This window comes from Orycteropus afer, unplaced genomic scaffold, assembly GCF_000298275.1.
Source record: "Orycteropus afer afer isolate SDZICR_OR568_19922 unplaced genomic scaffold, OryAfe1.0 scaffold00013, whole genome shotgun sequence".
Classification (NCBI taxonomy): domain Eukaryota; kingdom Metazoa; phylum Chordata; class Mammalia; order Tubulidentata; family Orycteropodidae; genus Orycteropus; species Orycteropus afer.
In genome coordinates this window covers 22,239,665-22,266,667 of record NW_006921600.1, presented here as the reverse complement: position 1 = coordinate 22,266,667, position 27,003 = coordinate 22,239,665, and the positions used below count along the sequence as shown (strand labels likewise).

The 27,003-nt window shown below is 43.6% G+C and overlaps 1 protein-coding gene across 1 annotated transcript in view; it reads right to left on the bottom strand.

The window, feature by feature from the left end:
* Positions 1-10,628: 10,628 nt before the first annotated feature.
* RAB7B (RAB7B, member RAS oncogene family) overlaps positions 10,629-27,003 on the bottom strand; it is a 24,179-nt gene continuing 7,804 nt past the window's right edge. Inside the window, exons 4-5 of the mRNA XM_007953315.1 lie at positions 22,593-22,718; positions 10,629-10,709 (exon numbers count right to left, since the gene is read on the bottom strand). Coding sequence (XP_007951506.1) covers positions 10,629-10,709; positions 22,593-22,718 — 207 coding nt within the window. The remainder of the gene's footprint in view (positions 10,710-22,592; positions 22,719-27,003) is intronic.

Below are 27,003 nucleotides of genomic sequence, written 5' to 3'. Positions count from 1 at the left end.
GGAGTGGCTAGTGGGTTTGAACCGCCAGCCTTCTGGTTAGCAGTTAAGTGCCTTAGTCACTATGCTACCAGACAGGGAAATCACGATCTCAACTCATCTAGGAGGGCTGGAGTTGTTGCCTGAACTTATTGGCCCGGAGGGTTTGTCAGGCAGGTGTGTGTCCTTCTCCTGCTGCAGAATGCAAAGTTGTCACCGGTGGAATCAGGCAGTGTGCTGTAATTGAGTGGAGGTAGTGAGGTCCTAGCCAGAACTCTGCTCCTGTCCTTTTTCTCTCACTTTCCTCCCTCCCTTTCTTCTACCAATATTTATTTTCTTCCTTTTTACAGTTTTTATTATGTAATAGAGTCAAATAGTTCGAAACTCAAAGTATAAATTTAGAGAAGGAAAAGGCTTGCTCCCATGCCTGACTCCTACTTAACTACACTCCCACCCACAAAGGTAACCCCTGCCCACTCACAAAGCCCCTTACTCACAAAGCCCCTGTTTACAAAGGTAACTACTTTTATTAATTTCTTGTGCATCCTTCTAGAATTTTCTTTATGTACAACCAAAAGCAGACATACATTTTTATTTAAGCCTCCTGTTGCATAAAAGGAGCTCTGGTAGCTTAGTGCCTAAGGTGTCTGACTGCTAACTAGAAGGCTGGCAGTTCAAACCCACCAGCTACTCCTCGGAAGGAAGGTTAGGCAATATTGTACACATGATTCACCATTGCCTTTTCACATAACAATGCAACTTGGATGTCTATTCTTTGTTGTCATTACACAAAACATTTCATCATTTTTTGAAGGCACTTGACTGCTAACCAGAAGGCTGGTAGTTCAAACCCAGCAGCCACTCCTCGGAAGGAAGGTTGGGCAATCTACTTCCATAGTGATACTGCCTCGGAAACCCAAGGAGGAGTTGCTACAAGTTGGGGCCAACTCGACTGCATGTAACAACAACAACATATATTTTGCAATGATGGACAGGCCTATAAAGTGAACAATGATACCAGGGAAGTATGCACTCATTAGAACAATCAACCATATAAGATCAAAAAGGGGAGCATTTGCCTAGGGATAAAGCTAAGAAGGCAGGGATAGGAAAGAAGGCCTAGGGGAAATGGTAAACACAGGGAGGAAGTGGGAAGAGTGCTGCTACATTGTTGCAATTGCAATGAATGTCACAAAACAAAATGTGTAGGGATTGTTGAATGGAAAAGCAATTTGCTCTGTAAACTTTCACCAAACAAAAAAACCCTATAGTCTGTTGTATCCCATTAATGTTTGTTTAGGAGCCTGCAGGTGGTGCAAACAGTTAAGTGCTCAACTACTAGATGAAAGGAGCCTTGGGAGACAGGCCTGGAATCTGTTTCCAAAAGGTCACAGCCTTGAAAACCCTATGGAGCAGTTCTACTCAGCACACGTGGGACCAGCACATATCCCAAGGACCATGGGGCCTGCTGGGAATGAACTCCATGCTAACTAACAGCATCAACATTTATTTATCACCTACTATGTGCCAGTCTCTATGCTGAGTGCTGGATTAAAATGATGAATCAAAATAGGCTCTGCCATGAGGGAGACTGTGGTCAAAGAGCAAACAGACAAACAAGCAATTAAGATAAAGGGGCTATTCATTCAGAAAGTATTGGTGCAGCTGTATGAAAAGTGAATTTACTCTGTAAATCTTCACCCAAATCAAAATAAAATTAAAAAAAAAAAAAGAAAGTATCGGTGCAGTGCCTAAGGCATTGATTGCTAACCAGAAGGTTGGCGGTTTAAACCCATCGCTGGCTTTGGGAGGAAGATGGTACAATCTACTTCCTTAAAGATTTACCATCTCAGAAACCAATTGCAGGTCACTATGAGTTGGAATCTACTGGATGGCAGTGAGTTTGGTTTTTGGTTTCCGGAACCACTTGTCAAAGGAGCTCTGGTTGCATAGTGGATAAAACATTTAGATGCTAACCAGAAGGTCAGTGGTTCAAACCCACTAGGCTGCTCCATGAGAGGAAGATGAGGCAATCTACTTCTGTAAAGATTTATAGCCTTGGAAGCCCAATGATGGTTGATATGAGTCGCTATGGACTCATTGGCAATGGAACCACTTGTCAAAGGAGCCCTAGTGGTGCAATGGTTAAGTACTTGGCTGTTAACTGAAAGGCTGGAGGTTAGAACCCACTGGAAAAAAGACCTGGCAATCTGCTCCCATAGAGATTTCAGCTTAGAAAACCCTGTCGGGCAGTTCTATTCTGTCACATGGGTCTCTATGAGTCTGAATTGACTTGGTGACACAAAACAGCAACCACTTGTCAGGCATTGTTCTGGGCACAGAGGAGATAGTAGTGAACAAGACAGCAGAAAATCCCTGCTCAGGCTACCTCTAGCCCAGTGAAGGTAACACTGGTACAAGGGGAAATGGGGGCTGTGGGAGTACAGGGAGCCCCTAACTGGTCAGGGAAGCCTCACGGGGGAAGTGACAACTGACAGTTAAGGAGGAATCAGCCAGGTAAAGAGCCAGAAGGTGAGCTTTCCTGACACAGGCGGCACACTGGCCCAGGCAGGGAGGTGAGAGGCAGCCGGCATTCCTGGGGAACACAGAGTAGTGTGTGAGTTTGTGTGGAGATTGAAGGAGGTTGAGGCCAGAGCTGAGGCAGCAGCCGATGCTGGAGGGTCTTGTGCAACACAAGAAGGGTTTTGTCCTCTATCCCAAGGGCCTTGGGACGACACCTCCGGGATGGTGAGTGCTTTCTTAGCAGAGAGTGTGGTTTCCAGGACCAGGTGGAACAGAGGGTAAGGGAGAGGGAGCTTCAGACCTCTCACCTGTAAAATGAGTCTAGTGTCTTCTCTGCGGATTCCTTGATACAACAGTATTCAGGTCCCAGCCTCCCACCTCTGTATGTCTTCATCTTTTTCTTTGCCCCCTCCAACTTTATTCAGCTGAATTTCTTTCCTTCTTTTTAATGCATTTTATTGAAATATAATTTACGTACAGTGAAATACACAAAACTAAAGTAACATGGGTCAATGCATTTTTTTTTTTTTTTTAGGCCATGTACCCTCCCCTCGCCTCCCACCCCTGGCAACCAACAAAGAAAGTTTCCCTCCATATATAAACCTTTCCTTGGCCCTCCACAACAATGAACTAATACTATATTTGTCCTTCTGGGATTGACTTTTTTTTACTCAGCATAATGTCTTCCAAGTTCATCCATATTATGTGGTATTTTGCAGACTCTACATTATTCTTTAGTGCTACATAGCATTCCAGTGTGTGTATGTACCGTAGTTTGGTCATCCACCCTTCTGCTGATGGGCACATAGGTTGTTTCCATCTTTTTGCTATTGTAAATAGTGCTGCAATGAACATGAGTGAGTATGTATCTGTTCCTGTCCTGGCTCTCATCTCTCTAGGATATATACCTAGTAATGGGATTGCTGGGTCAAATGGTATCTCCAATTCCAGTTTTCTAAGGAATCGCCATATTGCTTTCCACAGTTTTTATCACTTCACAGTCCCACCAGCAGTGTGAAAGTACCAATCTCTCCACATCCCTGCCAGCATTTGTTATTTTCTGTCTTGTTGAACCTTGCCATCAGTGCTGAAGTGAGATGGTATCTGATTGTTGTTTTGATTTGCATCTCTCTGATGGCCACTGATTGTGAGCATCTCTTCATGTATTAGTTTGTTGTTGTTGTTAGGTGCTGTCGAGTCATTTCTGACTCATAGCGACCCCATGCACAGCGGAATGAAACACTGCCCGATCCTGCACCAGCTCCATGATCCCTGTTATACTTGAGCCCATCATCACAGCCACCGTGTCAATCCATCTCGTTGAAGGCCTCCTCCTCTTTCGTTGACCCTCCTTCCACCCTACCAAGCATGACATCCTTCTCCAGGGAATGGTCCCTTCTGACAACATGACCAAAATAGGTGAGATGAAGTCTGGCCATTCTCGCTTCCAAGGAGCATTTTGGGTGCACTTCCTCCAGGACAGATCTGTTAGTTCTTTTAGCAGTCCTTGGTACTTTCAGCATTCTTCGCCAGCACCACAACTCAAAAGCATCAACTCTTCTTCGGTCTTCCTTATTCATTGTCCACCTCTCACATGCATATGAGGCAATTGGAAATATCATGGCTTGTGTCAGGTGTACTTTAGTCCTCAAGGAGACATCCTTGCTCCTCAGCACTTGAAACAGTTCCTTTGCGGTTGACTTTCCCAATGCTACACCTCATCTAATGTTCTGACTGCTGCTTCCATGTATTAGCTAGCACCTGAATATTCTCCTTGGTGAAGTGTCTATTCATGTCTTCTGCCCAATTTTCAATTGGATTGTTAAGCCCTTTGCTGTTGAGGCATTGGGGTTTTCTATAAATCTTAGAGATAAGTCCCTAGCCAGATATGTAATTATTAGCAAATATGAATGTGTTGTTTTGTGGTGTCAATTTCTTTGTTCCATATAATTTTCTATGTTGAGTTTGTTTTGTTTATGAATCATGTTATCACTTCCTTCGTTGCTGTTGTTTTAGTATTTGCTAAATATTCGTGGTGGTCCTCTTTTTTCTTTTGATGGGAAGGTTTATCATTTTTCTTTGAGGTTACTCTGTGATTTATAGTTTTCTTCCCAAGTTTAGAACAGTCCATTCTATCTTGTAGTTGTCTTGACTTCCCTACCATCTAGAAGCCCTGTAACAACACAGTTTTTTCTCTCTTTTTGGTTTGTAGTTGTCTTCATTTGTTTACAGTCTTTAGGCTTATTTACTTTGGATACTTCCATAGCTGGGTTGGTTTTTGGGTTATATCATCATGTGTGTTAACGGTCAGTTGTTGGCTGTTGTTGCTTCTCTGTTCAAAGGGCTCCCTTTAGCATCTCTTGTAAGGTTGGTCTGGTTTTAACAAATTCCCTTAATTTTTGCTTCTCTGGAAATGTCCTAATTTCACCATCATATTTGAGGGACAATTTTGTTGGGTACATAATTCTTGGTTGGAAATTTTTCTCTTTCAGCGTTTTACATATACCATCCTGTTGTCTTCTCACCTGCATGGTTTCTGCTGAGAAATCCGAGCTTAGTTTTACTGGTTGCCCCTTACAGGTAACTTTTGGTATTTCCCATGCTGCTTTCAGGATTCTTTCTTTGTCTTTGGTTTTGGTGAGTTTGATGATGATATGTCTGGGTGATTTTCTTTCGGGAATTATCCTGTTTGGAGTTTGTTGGAATTCATGAATAGATATATTCTCATCTTTCATCATACCAGAAAAATTCTCTTCCAACATATCTTCGACAATTTTCTCTGTGGTTTTATTTGTCTCTTCTTGTTCTGGAATTCCAATTACACGTAGATTATTCCTTTTGATGGTATCCCACATGAACCTTACGCTTTCTTCAGTTTGATCCCTTTCCAAAGAAGTGTTCCAGTATTTGCCTTCAATCTCACCAATTCTGTCTTCCATTGATTCAATTCTGCTCCTTTACCCATTCAATGTCTTATCTATTTCTGAAAATTTAGTATTAATCTTCTGGATTTCCATGTGTAGATTTTGTATCGTTTCTAATTTTTCATTTATTTGGTATTTTGTTCTTGTATTGTCTTTTGAAATTGTTGTAGGGTTTTCTCTGTGTTTTCGTTGAAGATACCTAAATATAATTCTTTTGAATTCCTTATCAGGGAGTTCCAATGCTGCATCTTCCTCAGGGATGTATTTTGGGTCTGTATCCTGGTCCCTTGTTTCTCCTGCTTTATCTTGCTTCTTTGTGTGGACTGTGATGCTCTGTTGTCTCTGAGGCATGTGTTTATATTTAATTGGTGATTGTATGTTGGAGTGACTTGCCCACAATTTTTGTTTTCTTTGTATGTTATCTATGCAAGTAGGGTACTGTTCTGTGGTCCTCTATTCACTAGTTGACAGCACTTATACATTGACCACCTGTCTCCTTCCTGTTGTCAGTCTCTCGTATGTCCCTGCCAACCTTGGGAAACAGAGCCTATTCTTAGATCCCTGGAATCCGAATGAGAATGCTATCACTTTAAAATCCAGAATGATTGCCACTTGTAAAGGTTCAAAATGGCTGTTCCCTCAGTCATGTTAATTATCCAAAATGACTACTGCTTGTAAACATTCAAAATGGCTGTGTCTTCTGGACAGCAGAAAGTCAATACCTCAGGTTGTCTCCCTACTTGCTGTTTTCCTTCCTAGGCATAGGCTACCAGCACAGTTGTCCCTGCAGTCCTTCATGACCAGGGCTGATCTTTAGGTCAATCCTCAGGTCTCAATACCTTTTGGAAATATTCAGGCTTGTTGGTCCTATCAGGGTAGCTGAAAGTCTAGCTCTGACTGTCTCTGTACTCACTGTTTACATTTAGGTTTTCCCACTAGTTGGTGCCTAATTCACTTCTGCATAGTTCCTTTCAAAGCTCAGGGCTCCAGGATTATCTTCAGTATCTCTGTCAATTGGTTTTTCTTTTCTTTATTGAAGAGGGTCTGTTTTGCTTGTCTGCCTATTCCTCCATCTTACCTGAAGTCTCCTCAGCTTAATTTGTTGTTATTCTGATCTTCTAAGTCCTGGCTTCCTTCTCCACCACACATGCACACACACACACACACACACACAAAGATTACATATACCACACACATCACACATATACATCACACATACATATCATACTACACATACTCTGATGATACACACATACCATACCACACACATACCGTGCACGCCACACATATACCACACACTTACCATACCACACACATATGTTGTGCACTACATACACATATACCACACACATATGTTGTGCACTACATACACATATACCACACACATACCATGTACAACCCACACATACCACACACACACACGTGTGTGTGACTGTGGAAATCCTATACGGTCCATTGCCTTCTATTGAGATAAACGTCTGGTCTAGCCCCATCCCCCCACCCTGCCCCTGGAGCACACATGGGAGGTGGAGGCTCCCTGTATGCACACAGCACATATGACCTCTACTTGTGCCTGCAATGCACTTCTCAATCGTGGATGCTGCTATGGGCATGGCTGCTTTGTGGCCCTCCCTGGGCTGTGTGATCCCTGGAAACAAGAACCCTGCTGTGAGTGCCCTCTGTGTGACTGACTCTGCCAGGAAAAGCCTGCAGAGCCCATGGCTGCTCACGAGGCGAGGCAGTGAGGGTCAAGGAGCCTCAGTTGTGGCAGCAAACAGCAGAACTAGCCAGCATTTCCCAAAATCCCCTTGGGCAGTTTGGCACCCAGCTAGGCCCAGCTTGGGTTTATTTGGTGATAAGATTTTTATTTATTAATATAAGCCCCAAGGGCATGTGCCACCCAGAACCCTGGCCAAGGATTCTCTACTATTCAGCAGCAGCCTGGGGATGTCCCTCAGAGGCGGCTGAGGTGGCTTGGGGGCAGCCTGAGCAAGAGCCTTCTTGTTGATAGAAGCTGATAGAGTTTTCTTTTCTGAAGAAGGGGCAATGAAGGCCCAGGAAATTCCCACAGTTCTACTGGAGGCCACCCAGGTGTGGAGTCACAGCACACAGATGTTCCTTAGCTGTGATAGGACGGATGTTGTGGGCCCTCAGCCGCCCACTCCCCACCCCCATCTGGAGCCTTCTGTCCTAGCTCCTGTCTCTGAAAGAGGTGCAGGGTGTGTGGTCTGGCCCTAGGGTTGACTCTCTGCATGTCAGAAAGGACTGCCCTTGATTTCATGCTCGGTTGTCGCCATCTTGAAATTCTCAATACTTTTTGAGTAAAAGACCTGGTATTTTCTTTTTTTGTTAAAAAACTCCCAAGAAAACCAAACTCACTACCATCGTGTCAATTCTGACTCATAGCAAGCCCTCCTTGGGTTTCTGAGGCGGTATTTCTACGGAAGTAGATTGCCCAGTCTTCCTTCTGTGGAGTGGTTGGTGAGTTTGAACCACCAACCTTCTGGTTAGCAATTAAATGCCGTAGGCACTACACCACTAGACCTCCTTTCTTTCTGTGTTAGCCCTTGCAAATGATGCAACTGGTCTTATTTTGCTTTTGTTGTCTGCCCTCTAGTATCTTTTGAATTCTGAACTATGTAGACATTTTCTTTTTATATTTAAAAACTAAATATCACAAAGGATAAAAACAAGGAGGTACATATTTATTACTTGTTGCACATTTTTAGAAATGGTCCCTATGTGTGTTGTGGTATACAAGTTGCTATGCACACATCCACACGACACATTGACTAACCCACAGTCTGACTCCCAGGAGAGCCTGTGCAACATGCGACCCCTATGAGGGCATGTCACTCATCTCTGGGAGGTCTGAAGGACATCTAGACAGAGCTGTGCTCCGTGCCCACCCTGTCGGTGCTAGCTCTGTGCTGCTGCCCAGGACGTGCCGGTTCATACACTAGAGGTGAGTGTGGGAAGAAGGGGCCCTGTAATTCCCTTGCTGACCCCCCTCTCAGCCAACTCCCTTCCTCTAGGCATATCTTAATGGTCAGTTGACTCCTGGCAGTCACAGGCCAGCATCTCTGGCTTTGCTGAGAGGGCAGGAAAGAATACTGCTACCCAGGAGATGTCTCTCGTAGGCAGACAGACCTAAGAAGCCATCTACCTTGTCAATCCCTATCTGTGCTGTCTGTAGCCAGAAGAACAAGTAGATTATAACCTTAGAGACTTCAGGGACAGGAATCCATGAGCCTTCCAGTCCCCTCATTCTAGTATTTGTCACCAGTGCTGATCAGGAAATCCATTTTGATTTCTTGTCTGAATCACTTATGTTATTTTTACCCATTCCATGCTAGGCTGAAGAAGTTGGAACTACCCCTACATATCTTAAACATGCCCAGAGACCATGAACAAGTTTTCAGCATCAGCACAAGGAAACAAGAGCCCTTCAAGTGTTCATTGTCCATTTTCTGTTCAAACTGGGAGGGAAAGGACATTGCTGCCCTCTGGTGGCCAGTGTCAACACAGCATCAGGGTGCCATTAAAGGTAGGGGAAAAGAATCCAAGCTCAATTGCCTTGTCTCTGGGACAGCAGCTTTGTATCCTCAGGTTGTGAGGCCTGAGTCCTAAGGAATATGAGGCCTGAGTCCTAATGCCCTCCAGGTAATTCTTTAACCAGGAGTCTTTAGTGTAAGGCCTGAGTCCTAAGGAATGTGAGGCCTGAGTCCTAATGCTCTCCAGGTAATTCTTTACCCAGAAGTCTTTAGCTCCGGGGATTCCAGTACGTCCCCCATGCCTCAGAGCTTTACCTGGCTCCAGCACATCCCCTACGCCTCAGAGCTTTACCTCAAACCCCCTCCCCTCCTTTTCTACCCCCTAGCAACAACCAATCATTTGTACCCCTTTTGCCTTGGTGTTACTCCACCCTATATTTTTCCTATAAAAATGTAATAGTAGGAGAGCACGGGGTCTTTTGCCCAAACTGCTGTGTTGGTATAAGCAGAGACCCTAGCTCGAGCTAGCAAATAAACTTTTCTTTTGCTTTTGCATTATCGTGTCAGTGGTGGCTTCCTTGCGCCGACACTCCTTTCAAGACCTGAGTCCAACAAGGTGAATGTATGTCTTGTCTGTTCCTGGAACACAGCAAGCTTGTCATTGCATCAGGGCCTCAGACCTTGCAGCTTCTTTCTCATTCTCTAGCCCTTGGGCTAATGCCACCTCCTTAGGGAAGCCCTCTTGGACAACTCTGTCTAAAATAACATCCCACCCTAAACCTGTCCCTCTTACCTTGCTTCACTTTGTTCACAGCACCTACCTGCTATTTAAGGATATTTGTTTATGTTGTGTTTATTACCTCTCTCACCAGAATGTCGGCTCCAGGAGAGGTCTTGTTTATTTTGTTTGTCACTGAACCTTAATGCATTGTACACAGTAGATGCTCAAAACTACTGTCGAAGGTCTACATGTATATCAACAAAAACAACTCAGGTTTAAGCTGAGCTTCTGCTCCTCAGAACCACACGCTGCTATAGGCGGAGCGCCTATCACCCCCATTCGACAGATGAACAAGCCAAGGCTCAGAGAGGTTTACCGGAGTCACTTGAACATGCAGCAAGAAGGCATGGACCAGAGTCCCTGATGGCTTTTCCTGTACTCCCTCAGTTCTGTACTCTTGAAGGAGCAAAGAGGGTGGTCCTGGGCTGAAGAGCTTCTGCCAGGAATTGAGACAGGCACCCAGGCCCTCACTCTTGGCCTGGGTTCTTGAGGTGACTGATCTGTACCAATGTCCAGTGCTGTGCTGAGCTTTGGGAGGTGTGTGGTGAGCTGGGGTGAGTAGGTCCAGTCCACAGGAGACTATAACTGAGGCAGCATTCCGGAGCAGCATGTGTTTGGGGAGGGAAGATGGCAGGAAAGCCAAGGCCAACAAGGGTATTGTGACTACTCCAGGGCCTGGAGTTGGCTGTAACATTCTGGGCTTCAATTAGAACCCTGAAGTCCCAGTTCCACCCTCACCACGTTCAGCCCGAGGCAGCGGCCCAGCACAGATGAGATGAGGTCAAGGCCTCTGGCTGCAGAGCCCTAAGCCACCTGGGCTGAGCTTGAGCAGACGGTGGGGCTGGCAGGGTTCCTCATCTGCCCTCAAGGCCAAGTCACAAGCCCAGGGCAGGCTCTGTCTCTGGGGGTCCAGTGCAGGAGTCTCGAAGGTCAGCAGCATCTGCTCCTGGACTGGTCATCTGGTGAGAGCCTGATGGAGTCTGAGAGGTAATTCTCTAAGATGCTTTGATACTGGAAAGGAAAAGAGGAGTCAGGGTTCATGTCCTGAGATGAAAGAGCGCTGCCTGCCCTAGAGGTTGTAATGTTGGGAAACTGAGGTCCAGAGGAAGAAGCCACTTTCCTCTCCTACCCTCCTCCTTTCCCTTCTGTTCCTCTAGCCTTTTTTCAGGGACCCAGAATAGTGGCTAGGTTAGTTCTGTGTTTATTACGTTCTCTCACCAGCATGTCAGCTCTAGGAGAGCAGGGTTCTTGTTTGTTTGGGACCTGCCATTAGGTCCCATAATTTTCCTTTCTCCAGAGGGGACAACTGAGGTGTCACTTGGGCTCAGGTGAGGATGTTGACCTACTTCTTATTTCTGCCACACAAACATCCTCATAATCCAAACTTCTCTTCACCTTGTCCACCTCCCACCCTCCACCCACCCTGCTCTGGCATCAGGAAGAGTCCAGTCAATCCTCTATCCTTCTATGTCCCTCAGCCCCCAAAATAGACTCAATACTTCTGGTGGACTTTTTGCTTCTCTGCCCACTCCGCAAAGCTCTCCTGTCCCAATAAGAGCCCAGTAAAGTCCTTCTCAGAATCTGACATTTTCGCCATTCAACTGGCTCCACTTCTGACCTAAACCACAGCTCCACCCCATCCCTAGTTGTGTGTGTGTGGTGGGTCCTTCCTCAAGAAGATGGGTTCTATAGGCTGCAGGACTTCTTAAAGGGGCCATATCTCCTTACCCCGCCGTGGCTGCCATGAGCCTCAGAGCTCAACTGCATCTTCATTTCTCCTACAGTTGGTAGTACGCATGCGAGAGAGAGTGTAAGTGAGTGAGCATGGACCTGAGCATGGCTGGAGCCTCCTGTGTGTCAGAGACACTGTACCTGCTGGTCGGTCTGACAGACCTGGCCTTCTGAGGGAGCTAACTTCAAGGGACAAAGGTTGTGCATTCTCTCTTATTTATCTCCTCCACAGCTCTAGGGTCAGGCCTGGAACCCAGTAGATGCTTGAGGATAGCTAGGGGACATCACCCATCAACCAGCCCCTTAATGCTCAAGACCCAGGTGTCAGGAGGGGATGTCAGGCCCCGCCTCCTGTGCCCTGATGATGATGACGACCCTCTAAGACACATGAGAAGCTCCAGCTGACCCTGCACAACTCATTGTCACGCCCAGACAGAAAATGATTTACCCTGGGGCCACAGAGCTCATGGTGCTGGGTCTGGGCTTCAGCCCTTTATATAGTTTGCTTCTTGGACAGCCTCTTCTCTCACCTCCTCCCTGGGAGGTCTTGAGGCCAGCAGAACAGCTATTCTTAGTTAGCCTAATGACGGGCTTTCACTGCCCCTCAGAAAATTCCTTTGAGTTATTAGAATTTTATTTATCTTTTTTACAGGAAGAAGTAATGTGGGGATGGGGTAGTCTGTACTCTTCACATGAAGGTCTGTTCTTCTATGAAGCTCTGGGGAGGTCCCTATACCTCGTACCAGATCTTCCTTCTCTGGGGAGAAGCCTAGCCCACAGCTGACAGACCTTTTCCTAACACATCCCTGTTTTCACTCTGAAGGGACAGAGAGCCTGCCCTAGAGGCTCCTGAGGAGAGACAATGGGCCAGAGAGACAATGGGTCAGAGTGGTTCCTTATCGATAGTTCTGCCCAGGCCTGGTGTGCAGGCTCAGACCTACCTAGTCCTGGACATCATCCCGTCTTCCAGCTGGGCCCTCTGCTATGGGCAGGGTGCCTCAGTTCACTGAGCTACTTTTAGTTAAACACTCATTTCCTGAATCTCTTAGTGAAGGGCAAGGAACAGTAATAGAACTATTTAAGTTCTTTTTTTTTTTTTTCCCCCAAACACCAACAGATTTATCTCTCCCAGTGAGACAGGCTTTTGAAGGATTCTCTTACTGTTTTTCTGGGTCCCCTCTCTCATCATGGCTGTCCCTGGGTAGCACAAATGGTTAAACACTTGACTACTAACCAAAAGGCTGCTGAGCTTGAATGCACCCAGAGGCACCTTGGAAGAAGGACATGGCCATCTACTTCAGGCAAGTTGGCCACTGAAAACCCTAAGGAGCACAGTTTCACTCTTTTGCATATGGGGTCACCATGAGTCAGAACTGATTGTATGGCAAGTGGTTTGGTTTTTGGTTTTCTCTCATCATGAAACCCAAGGAGACCTGGCCTGGGCTCAGGAATTTTCCTAACTGAGTCTTTTGGATGGAGGGGCAGGTTCTGCTGATTCATCACTCCCGAGTGTGCCCCAGCCTCTTATGACACAGCTGGGATTCCAGAGCCTCTGAGCCCTCAGGTAACAGGAATCTGTGCCACACAAATGACCCTGCCAGGTGCCAGCTTCTTGAGAAGGCATTTGGAGTATCTGCTAAGCAACTTTTCACTTTAGGAACAATGCTGCCTTGGGTGGGTATGAGAGACTTCCTCACACATCTACACTGGCAAAGCTTAAGGTCTTTCACGTCAGTTTCATCACCTAATCAATTCTGAGCTCTTCCCATTTATGGCATTATTTCCACTTGATAATGACATCATCTTGCTCCTGGGATTTCCTGCAAAAACTCCAAGTATAACCTGCAAGCCATAATTAGGTTTCCTGTGCAATTCTTTTCTCCAGGCCCTGGTCCTCTTAGCAGCTTGAATATCTAACCATAAGTAATACAGCAGTGTTCTGATGCATGTGTCACGTCAGTGAGGGTGTGGTGGTTTCTGTGCCCCTAGCCTGGTCACCTCAGTGGCCCCACCATTAGATCCTGGATCCTGAGGACCTCGTAGAGCTCCTGTAATTTCACCAAGCAGCTGCTAGCCAGCCCACTTTCTTGTTTCTTGTGAGTAGAGACAATTAACCAGAAGTGAATAAAGCCTCTGTGTTGTAGTTTACACTACTGGAGACAAGCTTGACTAGTTCCAGCAGGGATTGACTCACTGCTGTTAAGTAGATTCTGATTCATAGTGACCCCCACTGGGTTTCCAAGACTGTACATCTTTAAGGAAGCAGACTGTCTCATCTTCTGTGGAGCAGCTGGTGGGTTCAAACCACTGACCTTTTGGTTAACAGCCAAATGCGTTAATCATTGCACCACCAGAGCTCTTTCCAGCAGGGGTAGCATTGGTTATTTGGGAAGACACATCCTACATACATATCCAAATCCCTCGGAGCAAATGATCATCTTGTCTTTAATTAATTACGAGGGCATTTGTAATCATATTTTGGAATAACTAAATACCCTAATCCTTGGATGTGGCCAAATGGAGATATTAAAGTAATCAACCGACCTTCTTTCCTTTCAAAACATTAGCAGAGCACCTGCTCTTGACTCCATAGAAATGACTTGCAGATTGCAGTTTTTAGTCCAGAGATCACTGCAGAACTCCACGTGGGGCCACAAAAGGTTGGCTGGATGTGTCCACCTGGTATCTCTAAATGCAATGTGCCCTAAAGGACTTTGTTGCCCCTCCTCCTGCAAAGTCCTGCTTCCCCTCTGTTTCCTATCCTGGTCCATAGCAACACTAATCCACCATCCCTCAGTTTGCCAAGCTAAACTGCTACCCATTTCCTTCTCTCCTACGTTTGCCCATTATTAACCCTTGGTAGCTCTAACTCCTAAATCTCTTTAATCTGCCTCCTTCTTACCATCTCCTCCATCTCATGCTGGGACTATAGCAGTAACCTCTTACCTACCTGCTATAGATTGAATTGTGTCTCCCCAAAATATGTGTTGGAATCCCAACCTCTGTTCCTGTGGATGCAATTCTGTTTGCTAATAGAGTTTTCTTTGTTATGTTAATGAGGTCATGCCAATGCACAATGTGTCCTAAACCTAATCACTTCTAAGTTGTTAAAAGAGCAGCTTAGACACAGAAGTGGGCACACACTGGAGAAGACAGATACCATATAAAGATCAACAAGTAACCAAAGAACACTTGGGGCTACCAACAAGAAAGAATCAACATGGCTGAGAAGATCCTGATTTGAGCTTTTAGCCTCCAGAACTGTAAGAAAATAAATTTCTGTTCTTTACAGCCAGTCCCTTGTGGTATTTCTGCTACAGCAGTGCTAGGGAACTGAGACACCATGAAGCCTGTTTTCTTTGCAGCTGGGCTCCCCTGCTGAAAACCCTTATAATTAGCTCTCATTAAAAAACAGCTAATTTTTATTTAATTATTCTCTGTGCTATGGTATTTTTTAACTTTCATAAAATTCATGAAGTATTATTATCTGTTCTTTAAAAGTAGGGTGGCACAAGGTTTTATGATTGACGGTTAACCCAAAGGATGATGGTTTGAACTCATCCAGCCTCTCCATGGAAGAAAGGCCTAATGATATGCTCTTGTAAAAATTATAGCTGATTGGGACCATGGTCCCAGGGGACATCAAGGTCAACTGGCATAACATACTACACAAAAACATTGTTCCACATCTTACTTTGGTGAGTAGTGACTGGGATCTTAAAAGCTTGCAAGTGGCCATTTAGATGCAGTGATGGATCTCTCCTCATCCAGAGCAAAGAAGAATGAAGAAAACCAAAGATGCATGGAAACAATTGGTACAAGTGACTGGTACATCATGTGATCCTCAGCCTATATGACTATGAGACCAGAAGAACTAGATGGTGCCCAGCTACCACTGTCAACCACTTGGAGGGGGATCTATGTAGGGGATCCTGGATAAAGTGGGAGAACAATGTGGAACAAAACTCAAAATCATTAAAAAAAAAAAAAAAAGGACCAGATTTGTTAGTGTGAGAGAGCCTGGTGAAACTCCTGAGACTATGGCCCCTAGCTGCCCTTCAAGTCCGTAATTGAATGCACTCCTGTGGCTTCCAGCCAAACAAAAGACAGGCATATGAGCTGAACATTTATTTACATTAGGTAGACACACTCCTTGGAGAGACCAATCATGGGAGAATAGAAGGGCTGTGTACACACAGGGAGACAGCTCTGGGGGGGCAGGAGTGCATGGGAGGGAAGGACACAGGGAAGAGGTAACTATGGGAAGGAAGTGGGAGGGGAGCTTTCACCCTGGGGTAAATTGTAATCAATGTCATGAGACAAAATGTATATGAGCTGTTGTATGGCAAGTGAATCTGCTCTGTAAACTTTCACCCAAATCACAATAAAATAAAATTAAAAAATGGCCGAGAAAATCCTATGGAGCCATTCTACTCTGCAACACATGGGATCGCCATGAGTTGGGGGCTGACTTGATGGCAAGTAATAATAACAACATAGAAGTAGGGAAATGGTCAAGGCTGTATGACTTGCCCAAGGACACACAGCTATAAGAGGTAGAGCCAGGATGGAAAGTCTGGTCTCTTTGACTTCAAGTGCAAGCTCTGCCCATACCAGTCTGAGGTTTCCCTCCTTACCTATAGCAGAACTTTTTCCAACTTCCTTCAACACCCCTGGGGCTGGCATGACTGACCACATAACCTCCCTGGGAAGGAAGAGAAAGGTCCTGGTAAGATATGTCTTTGAAAACTCTTGTTTGACTTTAAAATATATATTTATAAACACTCTTTCCAAAACACTTGCAGCAGTACATTGACAGTGAACTGCCAGAAATTCAAGCAGGATTCAAAAGAGGATGTGGAAAGAGGGATATCACTGCTGATGTCAGATGGATCTTGGCTGAAAGCAAAGAATACCAGAGAGATGTTTACTTGTGTTTTATTGACTACACAAAGGCATTTGACTGTGTGGATAGTAACACATTATGGATAACATTGAGAAGGATGAGAAGCCCAGAACACTTAATTGTGCTCATGAGGAACCTGTACATAAACAGAACAAGGGGATACTACATGTTTTAAAATCAAGAGACTTTTGTGTCAGGGTTGTATCCTTTCACCATACTTATTCAATGGTAAGTAAGTAATCCAAGAAGCTGGACTATGTGAAGAAGAATGTGGCATCAGGATTGGAGAAATACTCATTAACAACCTGTGATAAACAGATGACACAACCATGCTGGCTGAAAGTGAAGTTGACATGAAGTACTTACTGATGAAGATCAAAGACTACAGCCTTCCATATGGAATACACCTCAATATAAAGAAAACAAAAACCATCACAACAGACAAATAAGCAGCATCATGATAAATGGAGAAAACACTGAAGTTGTCAAGGATTTAATTTTACCTGAATCTATAAGCAACACCCATGGAAGCAGCAGTCAATAAATAAATAACACTACACTGGTCAAATCTTCTGTAAAGGACCTCTTTAAAGGGTTAAAAAGCAAAGATATCACTTTGAGGACTAAGGTGCACCTGACCCAAGCCATGATATTTTCAATTGCCTCATATGCGTGTAAAAGCTGGATAATAAATAAGGAAGACCAAAGAAGAATTGATGCATTTGAATTATAGTATTGGCAAAGAATATTGAATATACCATGGACTGCCAGAAGACCAGAAAAACCTATCTTGAAAGAACTATAGCCAGAATGGTCCTTAGAAGGGAGGATGGTGAGAGTTCATCTCACCTACTTTGGATATGTTATTAGGAGGGACCAGTCCCTGAAGAAGGACGTCATGTTTTGGAAAGTAGAGGGTCAGCCAAGAAGAGGCAGGCCCTTGACAAGATGGATTGACACAGTGGCTGTAATGATGGGCTCAAGCATAGCAATAATTGTGAGGATGGTGCAGGACCAGGCAGTGTTTTGTTCTGTTGTACCTAAGGTCACTATGAGTTGGAACCAACTCTACAGCACCCAACAACAACATTTGACTTAAAAAAAGTGAATATTGTAATCTAAGCCCTAATAAGTATGTTTGTTTCAATGTAAAACAGCTCTCCTCCAGATTTCTGAATAATATTGACCCTGCGGAAGATGCATCCTGTTTATCCTGTGGCTTCAAGGTCCTACGTGTATCCTTAAGTGTCCTCAGAGTTCAGCGGAGTGTTTTAGAAAGCCTGGATTTAGGGAATAGGGCCCTAACCCCTGGTCTGTATGTCATGAGACAAAATGTATGCGAGCTGTTGTATGGCAAGTGAATTTGTTCTGTAAACTTTCACTCAAATCACAATAAAATAATAAAAAAAAAAACTATAGCCAAGACCAGAAGAACTAGATGGTGCCCAGCTACCATTGTCAACAATTTGGAGGGGGATCTATGTAGGGGATCTTGGATAGAGTGGGAGAACGATGTGGAACAAAACTCAAAATCATTTAAAAAAAAAAAAAAAGGACTAGATTTGCTGGTGTGAGAGAGTTTGGTGAACCCCTGAGACTATGGCCCCTAGCTGCCCTTCAGGTCTAGAATTGAACCCACTCCTGTGGTTTCCAGCCAAACAAAAGACAGGCATATGAGTTGAACATTTACATTAGGTAGATAGACTCCTTGGAGAGACCAATCGTGGGAGAATAGAATCCCTGGTCAGGCTCTGAAGGCCCTTTGTGTTCTAGCCTTCACTGACCTTGCCAGCTCATGTCCTCACCTCCCCACATCCCACCACACCAAGTTTCTTTTTCTTGAAAATGGAACCCATGGTTGGTTCCTCAAACCAGCCTTGTGGATTCAGGCCTAGGCCACTGACCATGCCCTTCTCTCTGCTCTTCTGCCCCTCCTGCTCACACCCCCAATAACCTGTTGTTTCCTAAGGCTGCAGTAACAAAATACCACCACTGTGTGGCATAAAGCAAGACAGTTATTCTCTCATAGTTCTGGAGGCTGTTCTTGGATGCCAGTCCAGTCAGTTCCTACTCATCGTGACCTTTATAGGGCACAATACAACTGCCCTATAGGGTCTCTAAGGCTATAATCTTTTCTACAGTGGAGCCACTGGGTGGGTTTGAATCAGAGCTTCAAATTGGTTCTTCCCAGTTTAGTCATGGCCAGCAAAGTGAAACCGGAATGGACCCAACTTTGTAAAATGTGAGTACACCAGAACAATAACCAGAATGGGAAAAATTATGGGTCAACACTCTGCTAGAGACTTAACCTCCCTCTCAGAAAACAAGGGCAGTGTGTGCATTGCATAGCAACCAAATCTCCTGACTGGTGAAACTGGAAACTGCGGTGTCCCACTTAAATATGGCAGCTGACCATGCAGCTTTGAATGTGTGTCACTCTCCACAGTCTTGGCAATAACCCAGTCTCCCACATCAGACTCCTCAAAGAGCTCACCACGCCTCTTCTGTATCTTCCATTCCTGGGCTTTGACCCCAAATTTTTCCTGTCTGATTATCATTCTGGTACATCCACATTTTACAAATTTGAGTCTGTTCTGATTTTGGTGTGTCAGCCATGACTGAACCAGTTTGAAGCCCTGGTTTGAACCACTAACCTTGCAATTAGTAGCTGAGCTCTTAACCATTGTGCCATAAAGGCTCCTTGTTCTAGATGCTGAAAGTCCAAAATCAAGCTGTCCTCAGCTTCAAGTTCCTTCTGAAGGCTCTAAGGGAGAATCTTTCCTTGCCTCTTCCTAGCTTCCAGTGGCGCCAGGCAATCCTTACATTCCTTAGCTTGTAGCTGCATCACTGCAATCTCTGCCTCTGCCTTCACATGACCCTTTCCCCTCTGTGTCTGTGTCTCCAAATCTCTCTCTCATAAAGACCCCAGTCATTGGACTTAGAAAAACTCAAAACCAAACTCCCTGCCATTGAGTCAGATCCAACTCATAGTGACCCTTCCTTGGGTTTCTGAGGGAGTATCTCTATGGAAGTAGATTGCCCAAACTTCCTTCTGAGGAGTGGCTGGTGAGTTTGAACCGCTAGGCTTCTGGTTAGCAAATGCCTTAGGCAGTACGCCACCAGAGCTCCCAGCATTGGACTTAGGGCACAGCCTAATCTAGGATGACCTCAACTTAACTTGATTACATTTGCAAAGACCCTATTTCCAAATAAGGTCACACTCACTGGTACCAGGGTTAGGACTTAAACATACCTTTTTGGGGACATATTGAACCCACTATACCTACCATATCCACCTGTAAACAGCTAATTGTTGTAAAACCTAGCTCACATGCCATTTCTGTGTATAGGCATCTTTGCCCACTCTCACCACCAGTTGTTTCTAAGGTACCTCTGGGTCTTAACCACATCCCTTGTGGCACTTAGCACAGTCCATGACAATCTACTTGTGAGTATCACACTCCTCTACCTGACCTTGGCTGTACTGAGATCTGTGTGTCCAGTCCTAGCCCAACAACTGAAGAAATGTTCATTGAGTTGAATTATTTCCAGTTTGTAGATGGGGGAACTATGGTTCAGATAAGTTACCTGTCTTGCCCAAGGTCCACTTGAAAACTTCAGGGCAGGATTCAAATCTAAGGCAGTCTGAGTGCAGATGTCATACCTGCGACTTTCAGACTTTCGGTCAGTAAATTTTCTCCATTAATGTGAGGAAGTTGTCAAGTAGGATGTTAAAAAGAAAAAAAGTGGACAAGCTACCATCTGCTAACAGCATGAGAACACAAAAATGGGTGCATTTAATCCCCAAACAGTAGGAAGGACAAAATTTCAAGAATAAAGAATATTCCTTCCCCAGAGAGCCCAATGCCAGCCATAAGCAGACACTTTGGGGTGCCACTGTGGTTAAGGCACTGGACTGCTAACTAAAATGTTGGTGGTTCAACCCACCAGCCACTCTGTGGGAGAAAGACAAGGCAGTCTGCTTCTGTAAAGATTTACAGCCTTGGAAACCCTATAGGGGTCACTATGAGTCAGAATCAACTGAGTGGCCGTGACTTTTTTTGTTGTTGTTGTTAAGTGTTTGGGAATCATTGCACTGTGTTTGTGGAGGCTTATTTATCACAGATCATACAAGGTTCATGGCATTCCTCTGATAAATCCAGGGGAATGGCATGAACAATCACATTTGTGATTTAAAAGCTGACTTTGTTGTTGCTGGGTGCCATTGAGTCAATTCTGACTCACAATGAAAGCATGTGACAGAGTAGAACAGCCCTATAGAGTTTTCTAGGCTGTAATCTTTATAGGAACCAATCATGAGGTCTCCCGTGGAGCCACTGGGCAAGTTTTACCTGCCAACCTTTCAGTTAGCAGCCAAGCACTTACCTGGGGCACCATAAGAGCTCCCAAGAACTGATTTACTGACTATGAAATGAAGCCTCATTTCTAGACTCTGCCCTGGAGACGGACACCTCGTTGCTTCCTCCTAACATGAGATAGAGGAGCTCTGGTAGCATAGTGCCTAAGGCACTTGACTGCTAACCAGAAGGCTGGCGGTTCAAATCCACCAACCACTCCTTGGAAGGAAGGTTGGGCAATCCTACTTCTGTAGTGACACTGCCTCGGAAACCCAAGGAGGGGTCGCTATGAGTCGATGGCACGTAACAACAACAACAACATGAGATAGTGAAGGCTGAAGGCTGGGAGGAGAAGCACAAGAATAGCCCGCAGGGGCAAGCCCAGAGATGAAGGCTCCCAGGTATAAGCACAGCAAGCCTGCATCTTCTTCCTGGGCAGCCATGGAACTCTATAATTTACTAAGACAATGAAGGTGTCTCCAACACCAACAACCTCTAAGCTGGTCTCTGGACCCCTGGCTTCCAGGGAAGCTGGAAGCACAGGGCCCGATAGGGCCTGTCACGCACAAGGGCAGATGCTTCCCCACAGGGGAAGCCTTCTACTCCTCATCCTTTTTTGCTCATTTCTCTAGCTCAGAGATCATTGCTCAGATCGTCCTCTCCCCTCTTCCAAGAAGTCCACCTTGATTAAATGTGGCAGAACAATGAAACAAGCTGAGCCCTTCCCCATGATAATCTCTCATAGTCCATTTTGGAGTTTTCAAACTCACAGCCAAATTGCATTAAAACCCTGCCACTATTTCCTGGAAGTCTTCTATAATCTCCCCCTCTCATCTCTTTCTTCTTTCCACTGTAGTATGGGCTGTGGGCCTCTTCTCTAGGACTCATTGCCAAGTCCATCCCCACCATACACTACTGTGTTACATCACTCTGTGCATGTCTGAATCCCTCATGAGACCTCAGATCCCCAGAGTCCTGCACAGTGCCTGAGTCATGTAACACTCAATATGTGCTTGTTGAAGGATTCTACCAATGGGTCTCCATCTATTCATCTTTTTGATTAAAGGATGTCAGCAGCTCATGCAGATTTGACAGTCCACTTGGATAAATGCTTGGCAACATGGGCTTCTCTCCCACCAAAGAAAATGAAAACATTGAACTAGATCACCTCTGCTCAAGCACTCACTAAATAAATATTTCCTGGGGTTGAGTACGAGGTTCCTGGTTGGTTTCTGCTTGATAACTAACCTAAAGGTTGGCAATTCGAACCCACCCAATGGTGCTGCAGAAGAAAGGCCTAGTGATCTACTTCTATGAAGATTACAGCCAGGAAAACTCCATGAGGCAGTTCTACTCTGTAACACTTGGAGTTGCCATGGGTTGGAATTGGCTTGCCAGCAAGGGGTTTGTTTTGGGGTGAGTATAGGACTTTGTGGGAGCTCTGGTAGCATAGTGCCTAAGGCACTTGACTGCTAACCAGAAGGCTGGAGGTTCAAACCCACCAGCCACTCCTTGGAAGGAAGATGAGGCAATCTACTTCCGTAGTGATACTGCCTCGGAAACCCAAGGAGGGGCCGCTATGAGTCGGGTCTGACTCGATGGCACATAACAACAAAGACAACAACAACATAGGACTTTGTATTTTCTAGAAATTCCATAAGTGATTTTGCTAGTCAGCCAGATTTACAGACCACTGACTCTATACTCTAAGGTACCTTTATAGCTCTGGTATTCTGTGATTCTGGACTTGGAGTACCATTGAGCCCATTCAGCAACTAATTAACTAAGACAATGAACAATCCTGCCTCATCCACATTCCTACCTGTGCCTAATTTATTCCTCTTTGGGGTCCTCATTTTGGTGGCAGCCCTGGTAGGTACTGTCACCACAGCCACTCACCCTGGACAGGGCCCGGCTGGCCAGCATCTCGAAGGCTTGCACCACATTGATGTCATTCTTGGCACTGACTTCAAAGTAGGGGATATCCTTCTCTTTGCACCAGCCTTGGGCTACCTCATGGGTCACCTGAATGACAGGGAGAAATGATCACTGTTTCAGTATTTTCATTACCATCATCACCACCCCCACCAGAACCTCATTATCACCATCATCTCTTTAATATCATCATTCACATCTCCTACCATTTCCATCACCCTCACCATTATCACTCACCACTCTTTTTTTCTAAATTGTGATTTAGGTGAAAGTTTACAGAGCAAATTAATTTTCCATACAACAGTTAATACACATTTTGTTTCGTGACATTGATTGCAATCCACAAAATGCAACTGCTCTCTTCCCACTTTCATCCTATGGTAACCTACTCCCTGTGTCCTTCTTTCCTATGCATTTCTGCCCTCTGACCTATCTCCTTGTGGAAATACTGCCCTTCTTATCTCCCATGGTTCATAATTCTAAGGAGTGCACCTATATACCTACAACATTCACCTTATATGCCTGTCTATTGTATGGCTCACAGCCACAGGAGTGAGTTCAATTCCAGGCCCAAAGGGTGACTAGGGGCCATACTCTCAGGGGTTTTACCAGTCTTTATCAGACCAGTAAGCCTGGTCTTTGTTATGATTTTGTGTTTTGTTCCACATTTTTCTCCCTTTCTTTCCAGGATCTCCTACACTGACCCCTTTCCAAGTGGTTAACAATGGTAGCTGGGCACCATCTAGTTCTTTTGGTCTCAGGGTCATGTAGGCTGAGGGTCTACTAGTCTGTTGAACTAATTGTTTCCATGTGTCTTTGGTTTTCTTCATTCTTCTTTGCTTCAGGTGAGGAGAGACTCATTGTTGCATTTAAATGGCCACTTGCAAGTTTTAAGACCCCAGTTGCTACTCACTAAAGTAGGATGTAGAACAATGTTTTTGTGTAGTATGTTATGCCAGTTGAGCTTGATGTCCTCCGTGACCATGGTCCAAAGCCCATGGGCCCAGTGACTCACTCCTTCATGGTGTTTGGCTGTCACTAAGAAGTTAACACCACTTTACCCCCATTAGCTCTATTATATATATGGACCTTCTTTTACCCAGTTGTTTTTGAGGAGGGTGTTATTCAGTTTCCAAGCATTTGTCCTTTTTCTGTTGGTCTTCCTAGTGTTAATTTCTAATTTTACAGCATTGTGATCTGAGAAAATGCTTTACAGTATTTCAGCTTTTTAAAATTTATTGAGGCTTGCTCTGTGGCCTAACATATGTTCTATCCTGGAGAATGTTCTATGTGTCCTGGACAAGAATGCATACTTTTCTGTTGTTGGGTGAAGTGCTCTGTAGATATCTATAAGGTCAAGTTGGTTGATTGTAATGTTTAGTTCTTCTACAGCTTTGCTGAGTTTCTTTCCAGTTGTTCTATCTTTTATTGAAAGTGGTGTATTAAAGTCTCCCACTATGACTGTGGAGTCATCTATTTGCCTTTTCAACTCTTTTAAAGTCTGAGTTATATATTTTGGGGTTCTTTCATTGGGTCCGTAGATATTTATTATGGTTATATCTTCTTGTTCAATTGATCCTTTAATTATTATATAATGTCCTTCCTTGTCTCTTATAGGAGCTCCGGTGGTGTAGTGCCTAAGGCATTTGATTGCTAACCAGAAGGCTGGTGGTTCAAATCCACCAGCCACTCCTCAGAAGGAAGACTGGGCAATCTACTTCCGTAGTGATACTCCCTTGGACACCGAAGGAGGGGTCCCTATGAGTTGTATCCAACTCGACAGCAGTGAGTTGGGTATTTGTTTCTTATGGTGGTTGTTGTCTTAAAGTCAATTTTATCAGAAATTAATATTGCTACTCCTGTCCTTTTTTGGTTGCCATTTGCTTGATATATCTTTTTCCAACCTTTGAGTCTATTTTTGTCTTTGTGTCTAAGGTGAGTCTCTTGTAGACAGTATATTGATGGGCCATGTATTCATATCCAATCTACCACTCTCCATCTCTTGAGTGGTGCATTTAATCCATTTACATTCAGTGTAATTATCGACAAGTATGAATTTATTGAAGTCATTTTGTTATGTGTTTTTTCATGGTGTTGCTGATTTCTTTGTTCCTTATAATTTCCTGTGCTGAGATCATTTTGTTTATGAATTGTGTTATTATCTATTTCTTTGCTATTGTTTTAATATTTGCTAAATAGTTATGCTTGTCCTCTTTTTAATTTTGATGCAAAAGTTCATTATTTTTCTTTGAGGTTGCCTTGTGATTTATTATTTTCTTCCCAAGTTTAAAACGGTCTGTTCTATCTTGCTATTGTCTTGACTTCTTCAGCATTTAGAAGTTCTGTAACTATACGCTTTATTCCCTCTTTTTGGTTTGTAGTTGTCCTCATTTACCAATTGATGTCTCTGGTTCCCTCTTTACAGTCACGTAAGTTTATTTTACTTTGGATACTTCTATAACTGGGTTAGTTTCTGGGTTATGTCATCATGTGTGTTAATCATTGGTTGTTGTTTGCTGTTGTTGATTCTCTGTCTGAAGGATTCCCTTTAGCATCTCTTGTAAGACTCTGGTTTTAACAAATTCCCTTAATATCTGTTTATCTGGAAATGTCCTAATTTCACCTCATATTTGAGGGACAATTTTGCTGATATAATTCTTGTTTGGAAATTCCCCCCGCCCTGGGTTTTATTTGTATCATCTCATTGCCTTCTCATCTGCATGGTTTCTGCTGAGAAATCCCAGCTTAGTCTTATTGGTTACCCTTTGTAGATAACTTTTTGTTTTTCCTGTGCTGCTTTCAGGATTCTTTCTTTGTCTTTGACTTTGGTAAGTTTGATTAAGATATATCTTGGTGATTTTCTTTTGGGGTCTATCCTGTTTGGGATTTGTTTAACCTCTTGAATGGATATATTTTTGACTTTTATCATGTTAGGGAAAATCTCTCCCAACAAATCTTTGACAATTTTCTCTGTGGTTTTATTTGTTTCTTCCTGTTCTGGTATTCTGATTACATGTGGTTATCCTTTTTTATGGTATCCCACATGAATCTTAGGCTTGGTTGATTGTAATGTTTAGTTCTTCTTTCTTCATTTTGTTTTGATCTTTTTTCTGAGTGACCCCCTAACAAAGCAGTATTGAGGTATTTGTCTTCAATCTCATTAATTCTGTCTTCCATTGATTCGATTCTACTCATTTGCCCATTCAATGTATTATCTATTTCTGAAGTCTTAGTATTAATCTTATGGATTTCTATTTGTTGTTTTTGTATCAATTCTAATTCTTTGTTTATTTTGTCAATTTGTTCTCATATTGTTTTCCTAAATTGCTCTAGAGTTTTGTCTGTGTTTTCTTTAATTTTGTCAGTGTTTTCCTTGATCTTGTCAGTATTTTCCATGATCTTGTCAGTGTTTCTAGATTTGTCTCTTAAGCTATTGAAGGTACCCAAATATAATTCTTTTGAATTCCTTATCAGGGATTCCATTCTTTATCAGGGATTTCCATCTTCCTCATGGATGTATTCTGGGTTTGTATCCTGGTCTCTTTTTTTCTATTTCTTTATTTTGCTTTTTTGTGTGGACTGTGATGGTCTGTTGTCTCCAAGACATTGTTGTGTTGTTGTATTTATGTTTAATTTGTGGTTATATGTTGGTGTTATTTGCCCAAGATTTTTTAAAATTTTGTTTTGATATATCTGTGAGAGCAGGGTACTATACTCCTCCATTGGCTAGTTGTTAGCAATTAGGCACTCACCACCTGTCTCCCTGTGGGAGTGTTAGAGAATGAGAGTGTGTGTAAATTTCTGGTAGGGGGCCACAGGAGGTGCAACTATTGTTGTATTGTGTTGGAATGGTTGTTGTTTCCCACTCAGACAAAAAAATTTTTAAAAACACATAAATAAATAAATAAATAAATAAAACAAGAGAACAAAAAACACAAATTACATAAACAAATTGCAAAAAAAATGCAATAAATGAGAAGAAAAAAACTGAAAACAGATTGTAAAAGGATAAAAGAAAGATAATGAGAAAAATAGAAAGAAAAAAAAAAAGCCAAAATATCTGGAGAGGGAGGGAAGAGAGTAAAAAACATAGTAAAGAAAAAAGTGGTAAAATTGCAAAAGGAAAAACAAGGGATGGGGAAAACCAAAAGAAAGAAAAAAGAAAGGAATGAGGAAAGGAAAGAGAAAAAAAGAAAAAAAGCAAGAACTAGGGACAGCTACACCAGCAAAGAGATTGCTGAAAAAGAAATAAGGAAATCAATACCATTCTCAGTAACTACCAAAAAAATAAAATACTTGGGAATAAATCTTACCAGGGACACAAAAGACCTGTACAAAGAAAACTATAAAAAACTACTTCAAGAAACCATAAGAG